This window comes from Taudactylus pleione, unplaced genomic scaffold (genome assembly GCF_031769625.1).
Source record: "Taudactylus pleione unplaced genomic scaffold, aTauple2 ptg000110l, whole genome shotgun sequence".
Classification (NCBI taxonomy): Eukaryota; Metazoa; Chordata; class Amphibia; order Anura; family Myobatrachidae; genus Taudactylus; species Taudactylus pleione.
In genome coordinates this window covers 4,118,274-4,136,603 of record NW_028284512.1, presented here as the reverse complement: position 1 = coordinate 4,136,603, position 18,330 = coordinate 4,118,274, and the positions used below count along the sequence as shown (strand labels likewise).

At 43.6% G+C, this 18,330-nt stretch overlaps 1 protein-coding gene across 1 annotated transcript in view; it reads right to left on the bottom strand.

The window, feature by feature from the left end:
- Positions 1 to 18,330, bottom strand: part of MAPKAP1 (MAPK associated protein 1) — a 182,975-nt gene that overhangs the window by 42,328 nt on the left and 122,317 nt on the right. The window contains exons 8-9 of the mRNA XM_088471118.1: positions 12,305 to 12,412; positions 5,835 to 5,975 (exon numbers count right to left, since the gene is read on the bottom strand). Of these exons, the coding sequence (XP_088327244.1) occupies positions 5,835 to 5,975; positions 12,305 to 12,412 (249 nt within the window). The remainder of the gene's footprint in view (positions 1 to 5,834; positions 5,976 to 12,304; positions 12,413 to 18,330) is intronic.

The window sequence follows — 18,330 nt, the reverse complement described above, 5'->3', positions numbered from 1 at the left end:
TCAGACATGTCACATACCGGCGTTGATATTTGCCAAGATAAAGTCTAGCATTAATAAGCGCAGTTATGCCGGGGGTCCGTGCACTGGAACATGCCGCAGTGCAGCCTGGGTGAGTACTGTTCATTCTATGTACTCCTACCAACTCCCACAGGATCGATATGATCAATAAAGCTGCTGGCTGGCAATCAATAGCTCTTGGGAAGTAGATTTCCCAGATATAATTGTCTGTGTTGTGTGACAGACAGCCTATAGCTGCAGAGATCTCAGGATAGTTACAGTCTAAAAAAAAAAAACTGATCAGGTGGAAATAGTCGTTTTACATTGATACAAACATTACTGCTGTAAGCTCAGTATAACGTGTATCAATTACTGACAGGCAGAGTTGATCACCTTGAACAGTGGTTACAAGAACAATATAAACTCTAGGCATTGTGATAATGAAGGCGTTTTAGAACTACAAACTTTCTATATCTTACGTTTTATAAATATTCTGCATCAAAAGCGGCCTTTCAGAATAGAGAAAAGTCCACCTAAAAGGAAATCTTTCCTGATATCCCTTTTATATAACAAAGGCCTGTATTTACCAATATTTACCCTGTAGGCATAAAACAGCCTGATCCAATGCACAACTGTCTCTACACACCACTAGCCAGAACCAATGTACCATTGTCTCTATATACCACCAGCCAGTTCCAATGCACCAGTTTCTACACAACACCTGCCAAAAGCACACTAGTCCCTAAATAACATCAGACAGACCCAATGCAGCACGGTTTCTACAGAACACCAGCCAGACCCAATGCACCACAGTCTCTGCATAACACCAGCCAGACCCAATGCACCACGGTCTCTGCATAACACCAGCCACACCCAATACACCACGGTCTCTGCATAACACCAGCTAGACCCAAAGCACCACGGTCTCTGCATAACACCAGCCACACCCAATACACCACGGTCTCTGCATAACACCAGCCAGACCCAAAGCACCACGGTCTCTGCATAACACCAGCCACACCCAATACACCACGGTTTCTGCATAACACCAACCACACCCAAAGCACCACGGTCTCTGCATAACACCAGCCACACCCAATACACCACGGTTTCTGCATAACACCAACCACACCCAATACACCACGGTCTCTGCATAACACCAGCCAGACCCAAAGCACCACGGTCTCTGCATAACACCAGCCACACCCAATACACCACGGTCTCTGCATAACACCACCGAGACCCAATGCACCACGGTCTCTGCATAACACCAGCCAGACCCAATGCACCACAGTCTCTGCATAATACCAGCCAAGCATAGCACTATGGTCTATAGATAATACGAGCCAGACCCAATGCACCACGGTCTCTGCATAACACCAGCCAGACCCAATGCACCAGGGTCTCTGCATAACACCAGCCAGACCCAATGCACCACGGTCTCTGCATAACACCAACCACACCCAATACAACACGGTCTCTGCATAACACCAGCCAGACCCAATGCACCACGGTCTCTGCATAACACCAGCCACACCCAATACACCACGGTCTCTGCATAACACCAACCACACCCAATACACCATGGTCTCTGCATAACACCACCGAGACCCAATGCACCACGGTCTCTGCATAACACCAGCCAGACCCAATGCACCACAGTCTCTGCATAACACCAGCCAAGCATAGCACTATGGTCTATAGATAATACCAGCCAGACCCAATGCACCACGGTCTCTGCATAACACCAGCCAGACCCAATGCACCAGGGTCTCTGCATAACACCAACCACACCCAATACACCACGGTCTCTGCATAACACCAACCATACCCAATACACCACGGTCTCTGCATAACACCAACCAGACCCAATGCACCAAGGGGTCTGCATTTAACCAGACAGACCCAATGCACCACGGTCTCTGCATAACACCAGCCAAGCATAGCACTATGGTCTATAGATAATACCCGCCAGACCCAATGCACCATGATCTCTGCATAACACCAGCCAGACTCAATGCACTACAGTCTCTGCATAACACCAGCCAGACCCAATGCACCAGGGTCTCTGCATAACACCAACCACACCCAATACACCACGGTCTCTGCATAACACCAACCAGACCCAATGCACCAAGGTCTCTGCATTACACCAGACAGACCCAATGCACCACGGTCTCTGCATAACACCAGCCAGACCCAATGCACCACAGTCTCTGCATAATACCAGCCAAGCAATGCACTATGGTCTATAGATAATACCCGCCAGACCCAATGCACCATGATCTCTGCATAACACCAGCCAGACCCAATGCACCACGGTCTCTACATAATGCCATCCAAGCAATGCACTATGGTCTCTATAGAATACCAGCCAGAACCAAGACACTAAAGTCTCCTTCATAATTCCAGCCAGGTACACTGTACTACGGTCTCTAAATAACACCAGCCACAACCAACGTGTCAGGGTCTCTACTTAACACCAGCCAAGAACAAAGCATCCAGTTCACTACATTACACCAGTCCGATCTGTGGTCAGTGTCTACTTAATAGCAGCCAGGCACAATGCACCATAGTTTCAACATACAAGGCAGACCCGTGCACAAGGGTCTCTGCATAGTACCAGCCAGACTCAATAAACCACAGTCTCTACATAACACCAGCCCTAGTCTGTACCACAGACTAGGGATGGCCATTGACCATTGAAGATTTAATGGTGATTGAGTTTTTCCATCAGCGGAGGACCACTGATGGAGTACATTGGCGGACAGAGGTCTGATGGATAGTGGCCGTAGTCTACACATGTGCAAAAGTGAACCATCATTCTTTTTCCACCAATGGTTAGAAAAAAACGACCATCATTGTAGAACAGTCGATGGACAACCCTACCGCAGACTTGACACAACACCAATTCGCTACATAACACCAGCCAGAACCAGTGTACCGGAACCTTTGTAGATGGCTTGCAACATAGTTGTGTGCACCTCTGGAAGCTTGGGCTTTTTTAAGGAGAAAAGTAAGGATGATGGGTACTCATTGGTGTGTGTGAGCATGAGCAAAATAACACTTTTCCTGAATATTGTACTACGCTCACTGTACGCTCCCCCCAAAAAAAATTAAAAAACCATCACAGAACAAAATCTCAAATATGAAAATAAATGTGGAATGAAGTGGTCAACACATACCTCCCTACAGCGACATCACTTCTCAGACTTGTCAATATCTATAAGGAATGAAGTTTCCAACAAATGGCAAGATTGGGGTGTTCATCTCTATGCACAATTTGCCCTCATGTCCAAATCTGATCGATCTGGCCATTCAACGCATTCAGTAAAACCTACCCACAATAATGAAGACTTCCTTCATCTTCCCCAAGAGACCAAAGACATTTTCTTCATAGAACACACACATCTTACTAACAGCCAATAATAAAATATATATGCAATTTGAAGCAGGATCTGATGCATAGGTGGCACCTGTACCAGAATCCAAAGTTCTTATTCCCAATACCCTCATTGGAAACATGTTTCTGGGAATGGGATCATTTTATTGCAAGTTTCTTCCATGGTGCTGTTTCTTTACTCATCTGTAAACGATTGTTATTCCTATAGCAGATGTGGCAACAAATATGGCAGCTCATATTTATGTATGTAAATATGGATAGAAAACCTACAAGTAGAACACACAGCACATTGTAAAGTGTGGCCATATGCTACTGTCGTTTAAATTAAAATAAAGGAGAAATAAATGGTAATTATAAACAGCGTGGGCGATTCTGACAATATTTTAAATGGATATTAATCTACATATATGAATGACGAAAAACTACTTACAGTATAGTAATGGGCAAAACAGCAAGACTTGTAACATTCCCCAGAAAAGCAGAGAGAAACTCGATCAAAATAACTTACAATTTCTGACTTGTTAAAAAACCATTGTTAATTTGTAACAATGAGTTCAAACAGATTACGATTCTGCAGATATCTCTGCCATCGGCTGTGCAGCACAGCCAACGCGATGTCTGAACGGCGTAGTTCTTGGACATTTCGCTGGTACACACTCGCCGATGGGCACACGATATATTGGCCGATCAATTGATCGACCAATATATCTGCCAGTGTATACCCAGCATAAGTCTTTCCAGTTCTTATCTCCAGGCTAACACATGATTAAAAGACATTATCTGCAGATATATTGGGTCATCTTGCTATGTGTATGGGAGGTCAGCCAACTGCCCGTTCACTTGCTGCAGAGGCCGTTGGAAGGGGCAGGCGACATGACCCCCCAAGCCAGCGGGACCAGTGGCCAGATGATGGTCGTTCAGTGTGTATGAACAACTATCATCTGCAGATACACTATATGGATAAAAGTACTCAGACGTCTGACCATTACACCAACAGGGACTGTAATGACATTGTATTCAACAGCTACCACTCTTTTTGGAAGGCTTTCCACAAGGTTTTGGAGTGTTTCTGTGGGAATTTGTGCCCATTCATTCTGTAGAGCATTTATGAGGTCAGGCACTGATGTTGGACGAGAAAGCCTGGCTCGCAATCTCCATTCCAGTTCATCCCAAAGGTGCTCGATGGAGTTGAGGTCAGGGCTCTGTGTGGGCCAGTCAAATTCTTCCACACCAAACTCAAACCATGTCTTTATAGTCCTTGCTTTGTTCACTGTGGCACAGTCATGTTGGAATAGAAAAGGGCCTTCCCCAAACTGTTGCCACAAAGTAGGAAGCACAATATTGTCCAATATGTCTTGCTATGCTGAAGCATTAAGATTGTCCTTCACTGGAAATAAGGGGTCTAATCCAAACCTCGAAAAACAGCCCCATACCATTATCCCTCCTCCACCAAACTTCACAGTTGGCACAATGCAGTCAGGCAGGTAAAGTTCTACCGGCATCTGCCAAACCCAGACTCGTCCATCTGACTGCTAAACAGAGAAGTGTGATTCTTCATGCCACAGAACATATTTCCACTGCTCTACAGTCCAGTGTCGGTATGCTTTACACCACTTCCGACGCTTGGCATTGGACTTGGTGATGTGAGGCTTGCATGCAGCTGCTCGCCCATGAAAACCAATTCCATTAAGCTTCCTCCACACAGTTTTTGTGCTTACATTAATGCCAGTGGAAGTTTGGTACTCTTCAGCTATGGAATCAGCAGAGAGTTGGCGACTTTTACGCACCATGCGCCTTAGCAGTTGTTGATCCCGCTCTCATTTTACGCGGTCATCTGCTTTGTGGCTGTTGTTCCTAAACGATTCCACTTTCTAATATCATCACTTACAGTTGACTGTGGAATATCCAGCAGGGATGAAATTTCACGAACCGTCTTATTGCAAAGGTGGAATCCTATGACAGTACCAAGCTTGAACTCACTCTCTTCAGAAAAACCCATTTTGGCAATGACTCTGATTGAAACACCTCAATTTAATAATTAACAGGTGTGGCCAAATACTTTTGTCCATATAGTGTATACCTTTCAGGTGTGTACCCAGCTTTAGATGGCTGAGAACATGCTGCTGACAGGGGGGAGTGGTTGAGGAACTGCGCACTACTGAAGCTTAGCCTTTGTTGTTGTGATAGCGCACTACCCCGCATCTGTACCATTTTCCACTGTCCATATCATCATACTCTTTCTTTCTATATATACACCTCTATCAGTGTACATTTACAATGCACTGCAAACTGAGTTTGTAATTAAAATTCACATTTTTTTTTCCAGTTTGAATTTTGATGACCCCACTTTATCTTTAAAGTCTTTTTGTGAGTTACCAAAGAATTAAGGAGGTAAACAAGAGAAGAGATGATGGAAGGAGTAGAATAAACGTACCCAGCTGGACATCCGTGGTGAATCGCAGTCTGTGAATCATGTTGACCTTGAATGACTTATAGTGATGACTACTCAGCATGTCCTGCACGGTTGCAATGTCTATTTGCGTTTCTTCCTCTTGGGGTTCCTCTCCTCTAGAACCTGAAATAAAAGAATAATAAAAAGTTGGCAATTGAACCACAAGTCTATAGGGCTGTAGTAGGACAAGCCCTGCCAGTATCACTTACGTCTAGCTAACGCACTCCCTATCCTATAAATTGACTCAGCTGATCAATAACGATCCACCAAACAAAATCACAGTATATAGGATTTATGGTCTGTAAAATATTGTGGATCTGCACATGACCCATTAGTAGTGCACACATACAAAGAAAGAAATAATGGAAACATTCCCCTGTCCATTCCTCAGTCACATTTGTGAATTTTCCATTTAGTAGGTGTAACCGATCTGGCACTAATCCCTCAGCCCTGAATAGCTCAAGACCACCAAAATCTCCCACTGGCAAAAAGATAGCAGCCTATATGAAATGGGAGGGGGGTTACATATGGCTGGGTGGGGTGTGACGGAGTGGATTGGGGGTGTGGTAATTCTGTTTGGAGTCTGACCTGCTTGGATTGGAGGACAGGGTTATGTTTCCAGAATTCAGGGTGTTGGAAATTCTGCCCTCGTGCATCACCCATTGCCCCTACTTTAACATGTTTTTCTTCACCAAGCAAATGTTTTTAGGGCTTAACTGGATTAAGCACATCTGCATTGGCACAGAATGTAGTTACCATCCTGGCTGTCGGTGGTCAAAATGCGCGCGCCGGAATCTAGACACCACTCAGAATTCCGATGCCTGCATCCCGACAGTAAGTATTGGGGTATGGGGGATGGTCAGAGTTAGGGGTTAGGCACTAGGGGGAGAATTAGGGTTAGGCTGCGGGGGAGGGAGACTAGGTTTAGGCACTGGGGGGCAGGGTTAGATTTAGGGTAAGGAGAGTATACTTACCTCCTTCTGTCATGATTGTGACCCTGTCGGGATGCCAGCGTCGGGAATCTGACCGGTCAGATTCCCGACGCTGGCATCCCGTACCCAACCCCATTGGCACAAGGGCATTTAGTACTTCAGGAGTCAAGAGACAATCTTGATTGCTTGAAACTGAATTAGACACATGAGCCGGGCGCACTACATCTAAGCCCTGGAGTGGACATTTGGGGAAACCACACGTTAAATTATGTCATATAAGTGGTCCTTAATGCCATCCTACAGCTGTGCCAACGTAACTACACATCTTTATCCAATATGGATAAACAAACAGCAGGCTCTTCTAGCACAGAAGTGGTTAATCCCAGTTTCCCTCGCTCCCAAATGATTTAGACACTGTGGGATTTTAACAACTTTTTCCCATAAAGCTGCCACTGTCGCCATTATCGACCTCGTATATCCTTCTTTACTAACACCCTATTTTTTTTTTCCGTAAGCTATTAGTTATAATGAAGGTTACTGCTCATTAAGCCAAAACGTCAATTACTTTAAAAATAACACTAAAGAACGCCAGACATTCTCTGCCTTATATTTTGGACAGCAACCAATTTAGAAATCAGGGTTTCTGAAAGATTTTGTTTAAATATAGCCCCCGTGATGCCAGCTTTGGGAACCGGGAAATAATCAGTCAGATGCTTTTAAATAAAGTGCTGCGTAAAATATGGCAGAAACAGTGATTTAGCCTCTTGCGGAGACAGCAAGGCACGCTGCTTACTGCACTGGCTAATGCAGAACCTAAAAGCCACAATCTCTGGATTTCAGCGACAGATTAATGAAGACGTCATTGTTTTGTTTAAATGGAAGTGTCTTGCGATATGAGAGCAAATAAACTTGCCTTTATGTAGAGAATTAATATAATTTAGATGGAAAATGCTACTATATTCCAACAGTGCTGGACAAGAGGAGATTAATAAGTGCTAGCATAAATGACTAAGTAATAACATAAAAGAAAATAATGAAAACAGCCTGCAGATTTTCTGCCAAAAAGGGTAAAGAATATGGATCTCCAAAAAAATACTTGTTTCATTGGTGCATTAACCCAACTTGTTTCAGAATGTTAATTAACCTAATAAAAGTAACATGCCACTTACTCTTATCTGGGAAAATGGTCCCGGGGAATTTTTTATTCTCTCTCCCTGACACTTCTACATTAGCGTTGCTGTTTCAATGAGGTATGTTTACAAGCTATATTGTTAGATATGTGCAATCACATCGGCACACTGCCAGACACATGCACATCAGAAGTAAAGCTACAAAACCATCAAAACAATAACCTTTCATAGGGAGGTGCAGTTAGCCGCAAAGTTCCAAAGTGTTCCTATAACGCATGCTTGAAGGAAAGCTTGTTTTTGCTCGCGACCCACGGAGGTGCGAGCAAAACCGTGCAAAGTTTCCTCTTCCGTAATTAGTTGCAATGTGCACAACTGTACATTGCATGAGGTTCTGATGGAACCTAGAGCTTAGCCGAATCTCCCCCATAGAAATATACAAAGTTATGACGAACTTGGGAAATGATCAGATCATTCCAAGAGCAATTAAACAGGTATTTATGAAAGACCTAGGTCAATAATAAAGGAAAAAAGGCAGGCTGACTTGAATCCAAAGCAATAATAAGCTATACCTAGATATAATGGTGAATGAGCTGTATATACACAAGGTGTGAGTTATGAAAGCATACATTACATGTACATCTTATAACCTACAAGACCAGTTGGAGACTATCATTGACATTACCAGCAGCCCTGCTTCTAGCAAGAACAGACGGTTAGCAGGCAGAAAACATGGCGGCTTATTATTTTAATGTACTGGTATTTTGCTTAATGAAAATTCTTAATTGTAATTCAATTAATTACATACACTGAGTCCCCAGTTACCGCTCCCAATAAGACATTGGCTTTTCAAACAGGTCTAAAGGCACTTAACCAATTTTAATATATTAAGACCAATTTCCCTTGAATACTAATTAGTTCTTAATGATAAGATGAGGAGGGGAGCATCGTAGAAAGCAAGCGGCAGGATATAAAATTCAATTAGCCGTGTAGAGGATGCGCGTCTGCACAACTTGTATTTTAGTGGGTGGAAAGGACTGGATTCAGAGCTTATAAATCTCTGGGATATTTGGGGAAGAGGACAGGCTCTGTCTCTATAAAAAGACGTGGGGGGAAGATAACGTGTAATACATATTCTGGTTTGTGCTCAATTATATGGCTGCAACCCCCTTGTCTATATATTACATCACAAGCACACATTGTTACATACAGCTTCGTTAATTAAAACACATACATACCACTAAGATTTTGGTAAACAATATAGATATACATTACTTTATGAGCGGTACAGGTGAACGGACTATTGGGCTTGTTATCCTGTAATTTGCAATCCTAGTCAGTGAAGAAAACTCATACACAAATATATATCAATACAAAGTAATGCAAACTTGTAGAATACAAAGCTGCTTAGCAGGACTATAGAGCTCAGCCATAAAGACTGTTTATCGCTGTTACCAATGCAATACAGAATGTGGTTTGTAATTAACTGAAATATGCCGAGTTATTCACACCTAAAATCAGCATTGATTTGACACAAATACAGATTATAATCCTAATCTATACCAGCGCGTCACAATTGTCGGTATGCTAACCCTCCCTTCCTGGTGCCTAAACCTAACCCCCCCCAAGGAATCGGTATGAAATACCGCCGGACGATTCCCGGCAGCCCGACAGATGAACAGATCCCGGCAGCACGACAGCGTTGGAAATCCCGAACGTCCTCAGGTAAGTAATAACTAACCTAACCCCTCTAACCCTAACCTCCCCCCCAAGTGCCTAACCCTAATCCCTCCTATAAGTGCCTAACCCTAACCCCCCCCTTCCCCACTGCCTAACCCTAAGTCCCCCCCGGGGGTGCCTAACCCTCCCTCCCCCTAGTCTAACCCTAACCCTCCCGGGGGGGTGCCTAACCCTAAATTCCCCCCGGGTGCGCTAAACCTAAGCCTCCCCCCCGCGGCTGTCCGCTCGCGGCGCCCGGCATCCCTTCGATCGGGATGCCGGGCGCCTGTCTCCCGGCGTCGGGAAAATGACAGGCGTCTAGATATAGACACCTGTCATTTAACCCACGCCGGGATAAATAAGTCGGGAAGCTGGCTGTCGGGATCACGTCAGCCAGTTTCCCGATTGCATCCCCCCCTAAACCTAACCCCCAATACTTTTCTACTTCGGGATGCCGATGGTCGTATTCTGGAGCTGGGATCCTGACTGCTGTCGGGATTCCGGCATCGGTATTTAGACCGTCGCCATCCCATCACCCGGGATGCTGACTACATCCCATACCAGGTGCAGGAGATAATGAATCATGCATATTACTGCTATAGTCTTATATTAGTTATTAAAGGCGCAATATGCTGCTCTCCTCTACAAACTGCAATAGTCCTAAAACACACTATTACAGTAGAATGCACAAAGTAAACCTTACTGAAAATGGCAATGTAGAATTTTAAGATACTCCCTGCAAACAATATGCAAATAAAATATTCAGAATAAAACAATTATAAAAATTGCCATTTACCTGCCAGCCCTTTGAGCCTGTGTTTTGCCCACTGGCTTTCAGAACATTAACACTGTCTATCTGTAGGTGGGATTCTGTCTCTGTAGCAGCGATTTCTCTCTTATTTGGCCTGGGAAGTGTTATATTTGTTTATGGACAGGTTTTAAAAAACAGCCTACATATTACAACACACTTTATAGAAAATATTTAACCATTCGCATCAGTCTCTTCCACACTGGAGCTTATAACATTGATGAATTGATAATAGTGTTTCTCAGAACGTCACTGGTGCACAGTAACAGACCCTATCTAGCCAATGCCCCAGACAGGTGCACAATGACTACAAGTGTGCGCATAATACAGGTGCACGCTGACCAGCCGTGAGCACTTCATACAAGTGCATGCTTATACACCACAAGGTGGGTGCATGCTGCCAACTAGGCAACCCGCCACCTAACTAACACATTCCACTGTTAATGCGGTTCCCCAGCTGGTATTGCAGTTCTGCGCTGCCACAACTGGTATTGCAGTTCCGTGCTGCCTCAGCTGGTATTGCAGTTCCGCGCTGCCACAACTGGTATTGCAGTTCCGTGCTGCCCCAGCTGGTATTGCAGTTCCATGCTGCCTCAGCTGGTATTGCAGTTCTGCGCTGCCACAACTGGTATTGCAGTTCCACACTGCCACAACTGGTATTGCAGTTCCACACTGCCACAACTGGTATTGCAGTTCTGCGCTGCCACAACTGGTATTGCAGTTCTGCGCTGCCACAACTGGTATTGCAGTTCCGTGCTGCCCCAGCTGGTATTGCAGTTCCGCGCTGCCTCAGCTGGTATTGCAGTTCCGCGCTGCCTCAGCTGGTATTGCAGTTCTGCGCTGCCTCAGCTGATATTGCAGTTCTGCGCTGCCTCAGCTGGTATTGCAGTTCCGTGCTGCCCCAGCTGGTATTGCAGTTCCGCGCTGCCACAACTGGTATTGCAGTTCCGCGCTGCCACAACTGGTATTGCAGTTCCGCGCTGCCACAACTGGTATTGCAGTTCCGCGCTGCCACAACTGGTATTGCAGTTCCACACTGCCACAGCTGGTATTGCAGTTCCGTGCTGCCTTAGCTGGTATTGCAGTTCTGCACCGCCACAGCTGGTATTGCAGTCCCGCACTGTCTAAGTAATTAACACAGTTTTTATTATCACCAGTCATTTATATAGTGCAAACATATTTAGCAGCGTTTTACAGAGAACATTTGGCATTTCACACCAGTCCCTGCCCCAGTGGAGCTTACACTCTATATTCCCTAGCACATGTACACATGGGTTCATTTATTTCTATCAGGAGCCAATTAATTTACCAGTATATTTTGGAATGTGGGAGGAAACTGGATCACCCAGAGGAAAACCTCACGCAAGCACAGTGAGATTATACAAACTCCACACAGTTACCCCATGTTAATAATGTGATTTCCACACTGCTCACGTTAATAATGTAGTCTAACACTGTCCCGCTAATAATGCAGTAACACACTAACCTGGTGTATATGACATTTTCACATTGCTCCCAAGTATAAAGGCCTGCACTGCTCTACACTTAATGATAGTGGTACCAAAGTAAGAGATGAGATGAATGCAGGTTGTACTAATATGTAATGTATTCTGTTTCCATCTGCTCATGACCCTTTCATCTGTTATCTAGAGATTCTCATTTCAGCTGTGCTGGAGTCAGACCCTCCACACAGATCCGTCATGACCGAGATAAACAGGATCCTGATACTTATGTACAGAGTGAGTCAATCAATCACAGTTCATGGGCACATTCTCCTAGCTAGCAGATCTGAGAACCAACAACCCAAATTATCCAGTGTCTGAGAGTCTGTGTTCTGAGCCTACACACCAGGGAGTGGACACTTACTGTTCTCTCTGACCAAGCAGAACTCCACAGAGTTCTGACTCTCCAGTGTACGATCCAGATCTACCGGGACATTCGGCTGGTTCTGCTTCTCTAGCCGATACTGGGGACCTAAAATACATGAAACGAAACAGAGTACGATACAATGTTTACTAGGTAACATACATATACATTTCTCGCTGTGTAGCAGGTGTCTGGCAAAATGCTCTTATACTTGACAGCTTAAACAACACTGAGCATTAGGGCATGGAGTAAATGCACTACATCATTCTATGCTGGCACCAACTACTCAAATGGAATGAGTATGTGTCCATGGCACTCCTGAGGGCCTAGTGCCACACAGCACAATTAGTCTCAATGAAACTTCCATCTGACAAATATAGCAACATATACAAAACTAAAACTAAGTAAAGTAAGTTCCCAGCTTTTCTGTTGCTATTTATAAAACCCCAAATTCTCAATTTATTGCTAAACTAGCGTTTTCCTGCAGCTTTGCTTACGTGGATGTCTGTTATTGCTCAGCAGAACTAATTTTACATAGACAGAAGTGACATCTTATATTGTGATGTATATTTGATATGTAGTATTTGTCTTGGTGCGCCATCTACTGGATTGACATGTATACTGCAACTGTATGAGTCAAGATAAGCTGCCTAATTAGTGCTTAATATATAGTTAGATTTTCCTGCAAAACAGATCTTACATATATAACGGTTTGCGTTCGAGGTGTGCAATATATTTATTTATATACATATAGTCATTGCGGACTTGAGGAGCCTATGCAAATTCTGATAAAAATGTTTTTGGTCTCCATATATCATAAACAGTCCCTAAAAGTATATTTGCCTGCCAAAAAATGATAATGATAATGATATATATATATATATATATTAGTCATTTTTGGCTTGAGGAGCCTGCACAGGCTGAATGTCAAGCGTCTGGATTTCCTTTATTGCTCCTCTCCCTGATGTCCATACCTCAGTTTCTTTCTAGGTGACTAAACTATAAAATATTGGAAACGCAATCCAAATTCATCCCATAGTTTTTGAGTGATGCCAGAACGAACAGACAAGCAAAAATTCAGAATTTTTTTTTTTGGTCTCCATGGTCCATACATGGTCCCAAGGAGAACATTTCTCCAAAAAAATTTCAGACACAACCATTACAACTTTATTATAAGTATAGATACAGATATGCAAATTATTACTGGAGTGATCAAGTAGATTTCTTAGTGTGGTTGGGAATTACAATTCGCATGTAATTGCTAGCGTGCATCGTTTATAGTCTTTATTCTATAACATCCAATGCAAGATATTCAATCAATTGTACATACAAAACAAAAATATTTAAATTCTCATTTCACACTTTAGCAATATTAATACTAATCTGCATATCTAGGTGATGAAATATTGCCATAAGCTGGACACTAACACTTGCATTGAACAGTTATGATCAGATGCAGAAATGCAGATGGAAGAGGTTAAAATGTCTGGCGATATGAGCAAGGCCTCAAGGGAGTTGCTATTCTGCAGCACTCATGGCTAGAGCTGGACTGGGCTCTCCGTGTGACACCATGCAGGCGACTGCAGGCCTCCTCTACCCTTTACAGAGATCTTAAAAATGTCAGCGGCCTGCAAGGAAACAAGTTTGTTTATGTGGCAGCAGGAGGCGTTTATGTGAGGCAGTAATACGGTCGTCAGGAGAGAGCCGGGTGGAATGATTGATCTACCGCACAAACACACCTTGTTCCTGGTTAGGAGCAGATTTAGCTATGGGCTCACATAGGCCAGGTCCAAGTGTGAGGGCATGGTGCAAACTACAGGCTGACCGCCAGCCAGGGATCACTGGACTGTCACTGCAGCTTGAGATTGTAACACTAATACAATGTTACTAGAATGTAGCTCTGAGGTGTTCTACACAATGTAGAAATTTCAACAGTTTAATATACATTTGTTGGGAGGATACAGCCAGCATGAATAATTTTATGTAATACAATGTCAATTAAAGTCTACGTTCAATGACCAGTAGGGCTCAATTTACATAGCTATTATACCTCAGAAATTGAGTTACCATTAGATAAAGTGGCAATAATAATTATAAGTATAATATAATAATAAATAATGAATAACAGCTATTATGGAAAAAAAAATTGTGCCATTAACATTTCATTATCATCATTTATTTATATGGCGCCACAAGTATTCCGCAGCGCCTTACAAAGTCATCAAGTTTTATTCACATTAAAAATAACAACAATGAGCCCAGTGGCACTGTTGTGATCCCTGGGGGTAAATTTACTAAAGTTTTTAGAAGTGGAGATGTTGCCCATAGCAACCATTCAAATTCTAGCTATTATCTTCTGGAAGGTGCTAGAGCAATGTTAAGTAGAATCGGATTAGTTGCTATGGGCAACATCTCCACTTCTAAAAACTCTCACTTAAGTAAATATACCCCCTGGTGTCTGAAAGTGTCACCCTTTAGTTATAGTTGGGTCACTTAAAAGTTCAGCCTTAAGTTTACAAAACTGAATCAGAACCACACTGCAAACCCGCCAGTCCAATGTAGAATGGGTCTTGAGGACAGGAGTCTCCATATAAAAAAAATCAACAACACAGGATGTCTTCGATATTGCTCTACAGAATAAAAGAAAACAGATCTTCACATTATTCCAAAGTGCACCGACAGAGAGAACTTAATATATTTCTATGGCATGCTTACTCTGGCTTCAGTCTTATTGGCCATGTTACCGAGGATAATAAGGCTGACTGCTTCAGTGTGCTCCAGTGTGCCCATGGACAAGCTGCCATTTTGTTTCAGTGCCAAGAGCAGCCATCTTGTGTACACTTCCCAGGTGAACAAATTCAGAGAAAAACTCTACAGGGAATTCGGGAATGAATAATCACTTTCACAAAAATGTAAAAATAGCCTCTTAAAATTACAGCAAACATTGGAGCCCACTCTAATTACACGTGTCCAGCTGTCTGGAATCATGCTGGGAAATCCACCCCACCGTCACTTCTTGTTTGGAGGAAAAAAAGTTATCCCTTCAGTCAAGGTTTAGAAAAAAAAATAAATAAAAAGGAAGAAAAGGCCCAGTCTAACTTTTATCTGAGATAGTGATGTCTGTAAACTCTATCTCTCTTTTCTGCTGACAAGCGGGAGCTGAGATAAGATTGGAAGCGAGGCTCACTTTGCTGGGATAAATAAATAATCAATACTCATCTAAATGGAAATGAGGAACAGCAACCCCCCCCCTCTTTTCACACCACCACCTTCTGATAACAGGACCCCTTATCAGGGATCCAATTTTTCAGGCCTGGGCCTTATCAACATCACTCAGCTCTGAGGTAATGTGCAGGAGGGAAGGGGGGAAAAAATCCTGCTGCTAAATTGAAGCGATTGAATGAGATCAGTTTAGTGAGGTGTTGGTTACCCGCAGTTCAAATGTTTAGAAATGCAATTTTGCTCCCATTATGTAGCAGAGGAGGTGAGAGATACGCAGGGAAATGCTCGGGGCATTAATGTGACAGCGACTTAACTCTTCAGCCCCAGAGCGGCCGGCAAACTATTGCTGATTTCTGTGGTACATTGCATTTTAACGCACAGTATCTGCTCCCAACTGACCTATAGACCACCGTTTATTAGCAGAAACAATACAAAGCGATGCAAAAAAATAGCAGAAATTTTTTTTTAACTAGTACACAGTCTTCTTACTTTTCAATGACACATTCACATCATTGTCAGAAAAGAGAGCAAAATTATGATAACGAATTCCAGAACCATCAGTGAAATTTGCTAAATGGTTAGCATTACTGTACATCAATGAACACTGATCATTGCAATCTGATCATCATTAGTCACGGACAATAATTACATTTAGATTAAGGGATAAAGGGCCTGATTCAGCAAGAATCGCAACTGCAATTACGCGCACTCACTCTGCAATGATATGCTAATCCATTGCGATCGCTATGCCATCGCAGCACTACATAGGGACACCCATCTTACGTTACACACATCCTTAATGTTTAGAAAGACTGCGAAACCATAGGTAACAGAGTACAATCTCAGCCTCACGCACAATTACACAAGGTCAGACCTCACTCAGGAGTTGCTAACCTCATCGCCCGCAGTGAGTACTCGAGCTGCGTAGGGCATTGTAGTAGATAAATTTATGCATGTCCCTGCAACGGATTTCAAAACACACTGGCACGCCTGTGTTCCGCCGTCACCACCCCTAAATGGTACTTCCCTTCAATCACTCAGCGATAAGTCTGCGTAGTCACTGCAATCGCAGTCCCGATTGCAGTGGCTGGTTCGTGCACGCGCATTATGATGGATACGCAGAACGCAACAATTAGCTGATTGCTTGCGTAATCGCAGTAGCGCTCCTTGCTGACTCAGGCCCAAAGTTGGGTACACACTTGGTGATATATCGTCCGTTCAATCGTACGGCCAATATATTGAACGCGTCGCGGGTGTATAAACATATAGCATCTGCTCACCAGCACAGCAGATGGCAGATATATCGGCACATATGGCCGTGTGTACGGTAGGTCAGCCTACCGCCCCTACACTTGCAGCCTGGACCGCCGTTGAATGACAGCTCAACCGGGAGGGCAAAATCAAATGCCCACCCAATTGTAATATCAGGGAAAACACATTGAGCGGCCGATCGGTAAGTCTGTATAGCTTACCTGATCGACCGCTGTGTTGGCGGAACTGCCGGCTTAAGAGAATGTTGAACAATGTTAAATGGTTTTAACTTTACTTCCTAGTGCTATGCAGCTTTGCTAATCAGAGAAAAAAATAATACAGGAGAGATCCTAATAAAAGATAGGACACTGACCAACTTTTCTATATCGCCAGCACGAACAAAACAAGTGTAACCTGACTGAGGAAAGAAGCAAAGATAATGCATGAGCTAGGCTTCTACCGTATGTACTTCATGTAAGTCCCATATGTACAGACACTTGTTTATCACATGGGTCTGCCTATTCCATTCACTATGAAATGAACAGCATAGAGACCATCCTAACACTCATACACTATGTCTGAACATATCTCACTTCCTTATGCAAAGCTGGCACTACCTTTAATCAAAACTAGGCGGTTGCCTAGAGTGTCAACGGTAAGCGGGTGCCTAAACCACTGTATGAGTGGTAATGTCCTTCATTCAGTGTGTCTAATGCCCCTTACACAAAGCACTGGCGGCTGACATGAAGTGGACGTGGGCATCACCCTCTTACATGTGAAGGTGCGGGATGCTGACCCTCAATATCAGTTTTAAGCTGGGAGAGCAGCACTTGGACGTGATGCCTCAGCCGAGCCTCAAAATCCAAATCTGAGGAGCAATAGATGCAGCCCTCCAACTGCCGCCTACACAAGTAAAACGTGGCTGGTGAAAGGGCACAATGACGAGTGCATGGTGGAAACACTTCCAAGTGGGAGAGTGGTGCACGCCTGGTTCTTGTTTTCGTTAAAAAATGGTTTATTGGACTTTTGCCGTCAACATTACAAGTAGTAGCATGAGCTACAACAAACCACACACAATACATGGAATATGGAGGAAGAAGGAGGTAAAGGAGGGCAAAGGCGTGGGGAACAGTGTCCGGCATCCGTGGTACATGAGACACAGTAGATTTGACATGGTAGCAAAGAGAAATGGCACGATAAGTGAGAATGTACCATATTCATAGGCAAGCGGCAACATGTAAAGAACATAACTCAAAGGAAATCACAAGGGATACAATGAGTGGTTCGGGCAGGAGCACTGCTGTCTTGGGATGTGGGTCAAATAGACAGGGAATAAGTTAAATAATTGACAAATGGTGTCCAGTGGGACCTGGTTTTCATAAAGCTGTCGCCTGTCTGAGTTATTATGCAGAGGAGATGTGATACTTTCCATACGGTATTTTAGCCAAATTTCACTAATGGTGGCGGTGAATGATGGGGGGGGTCAGATGGTTTCCAAGAGGAAGCAATCTGCCATTTAGCTGCAAGCAGGATACGGTGTACAAGTCATGCCT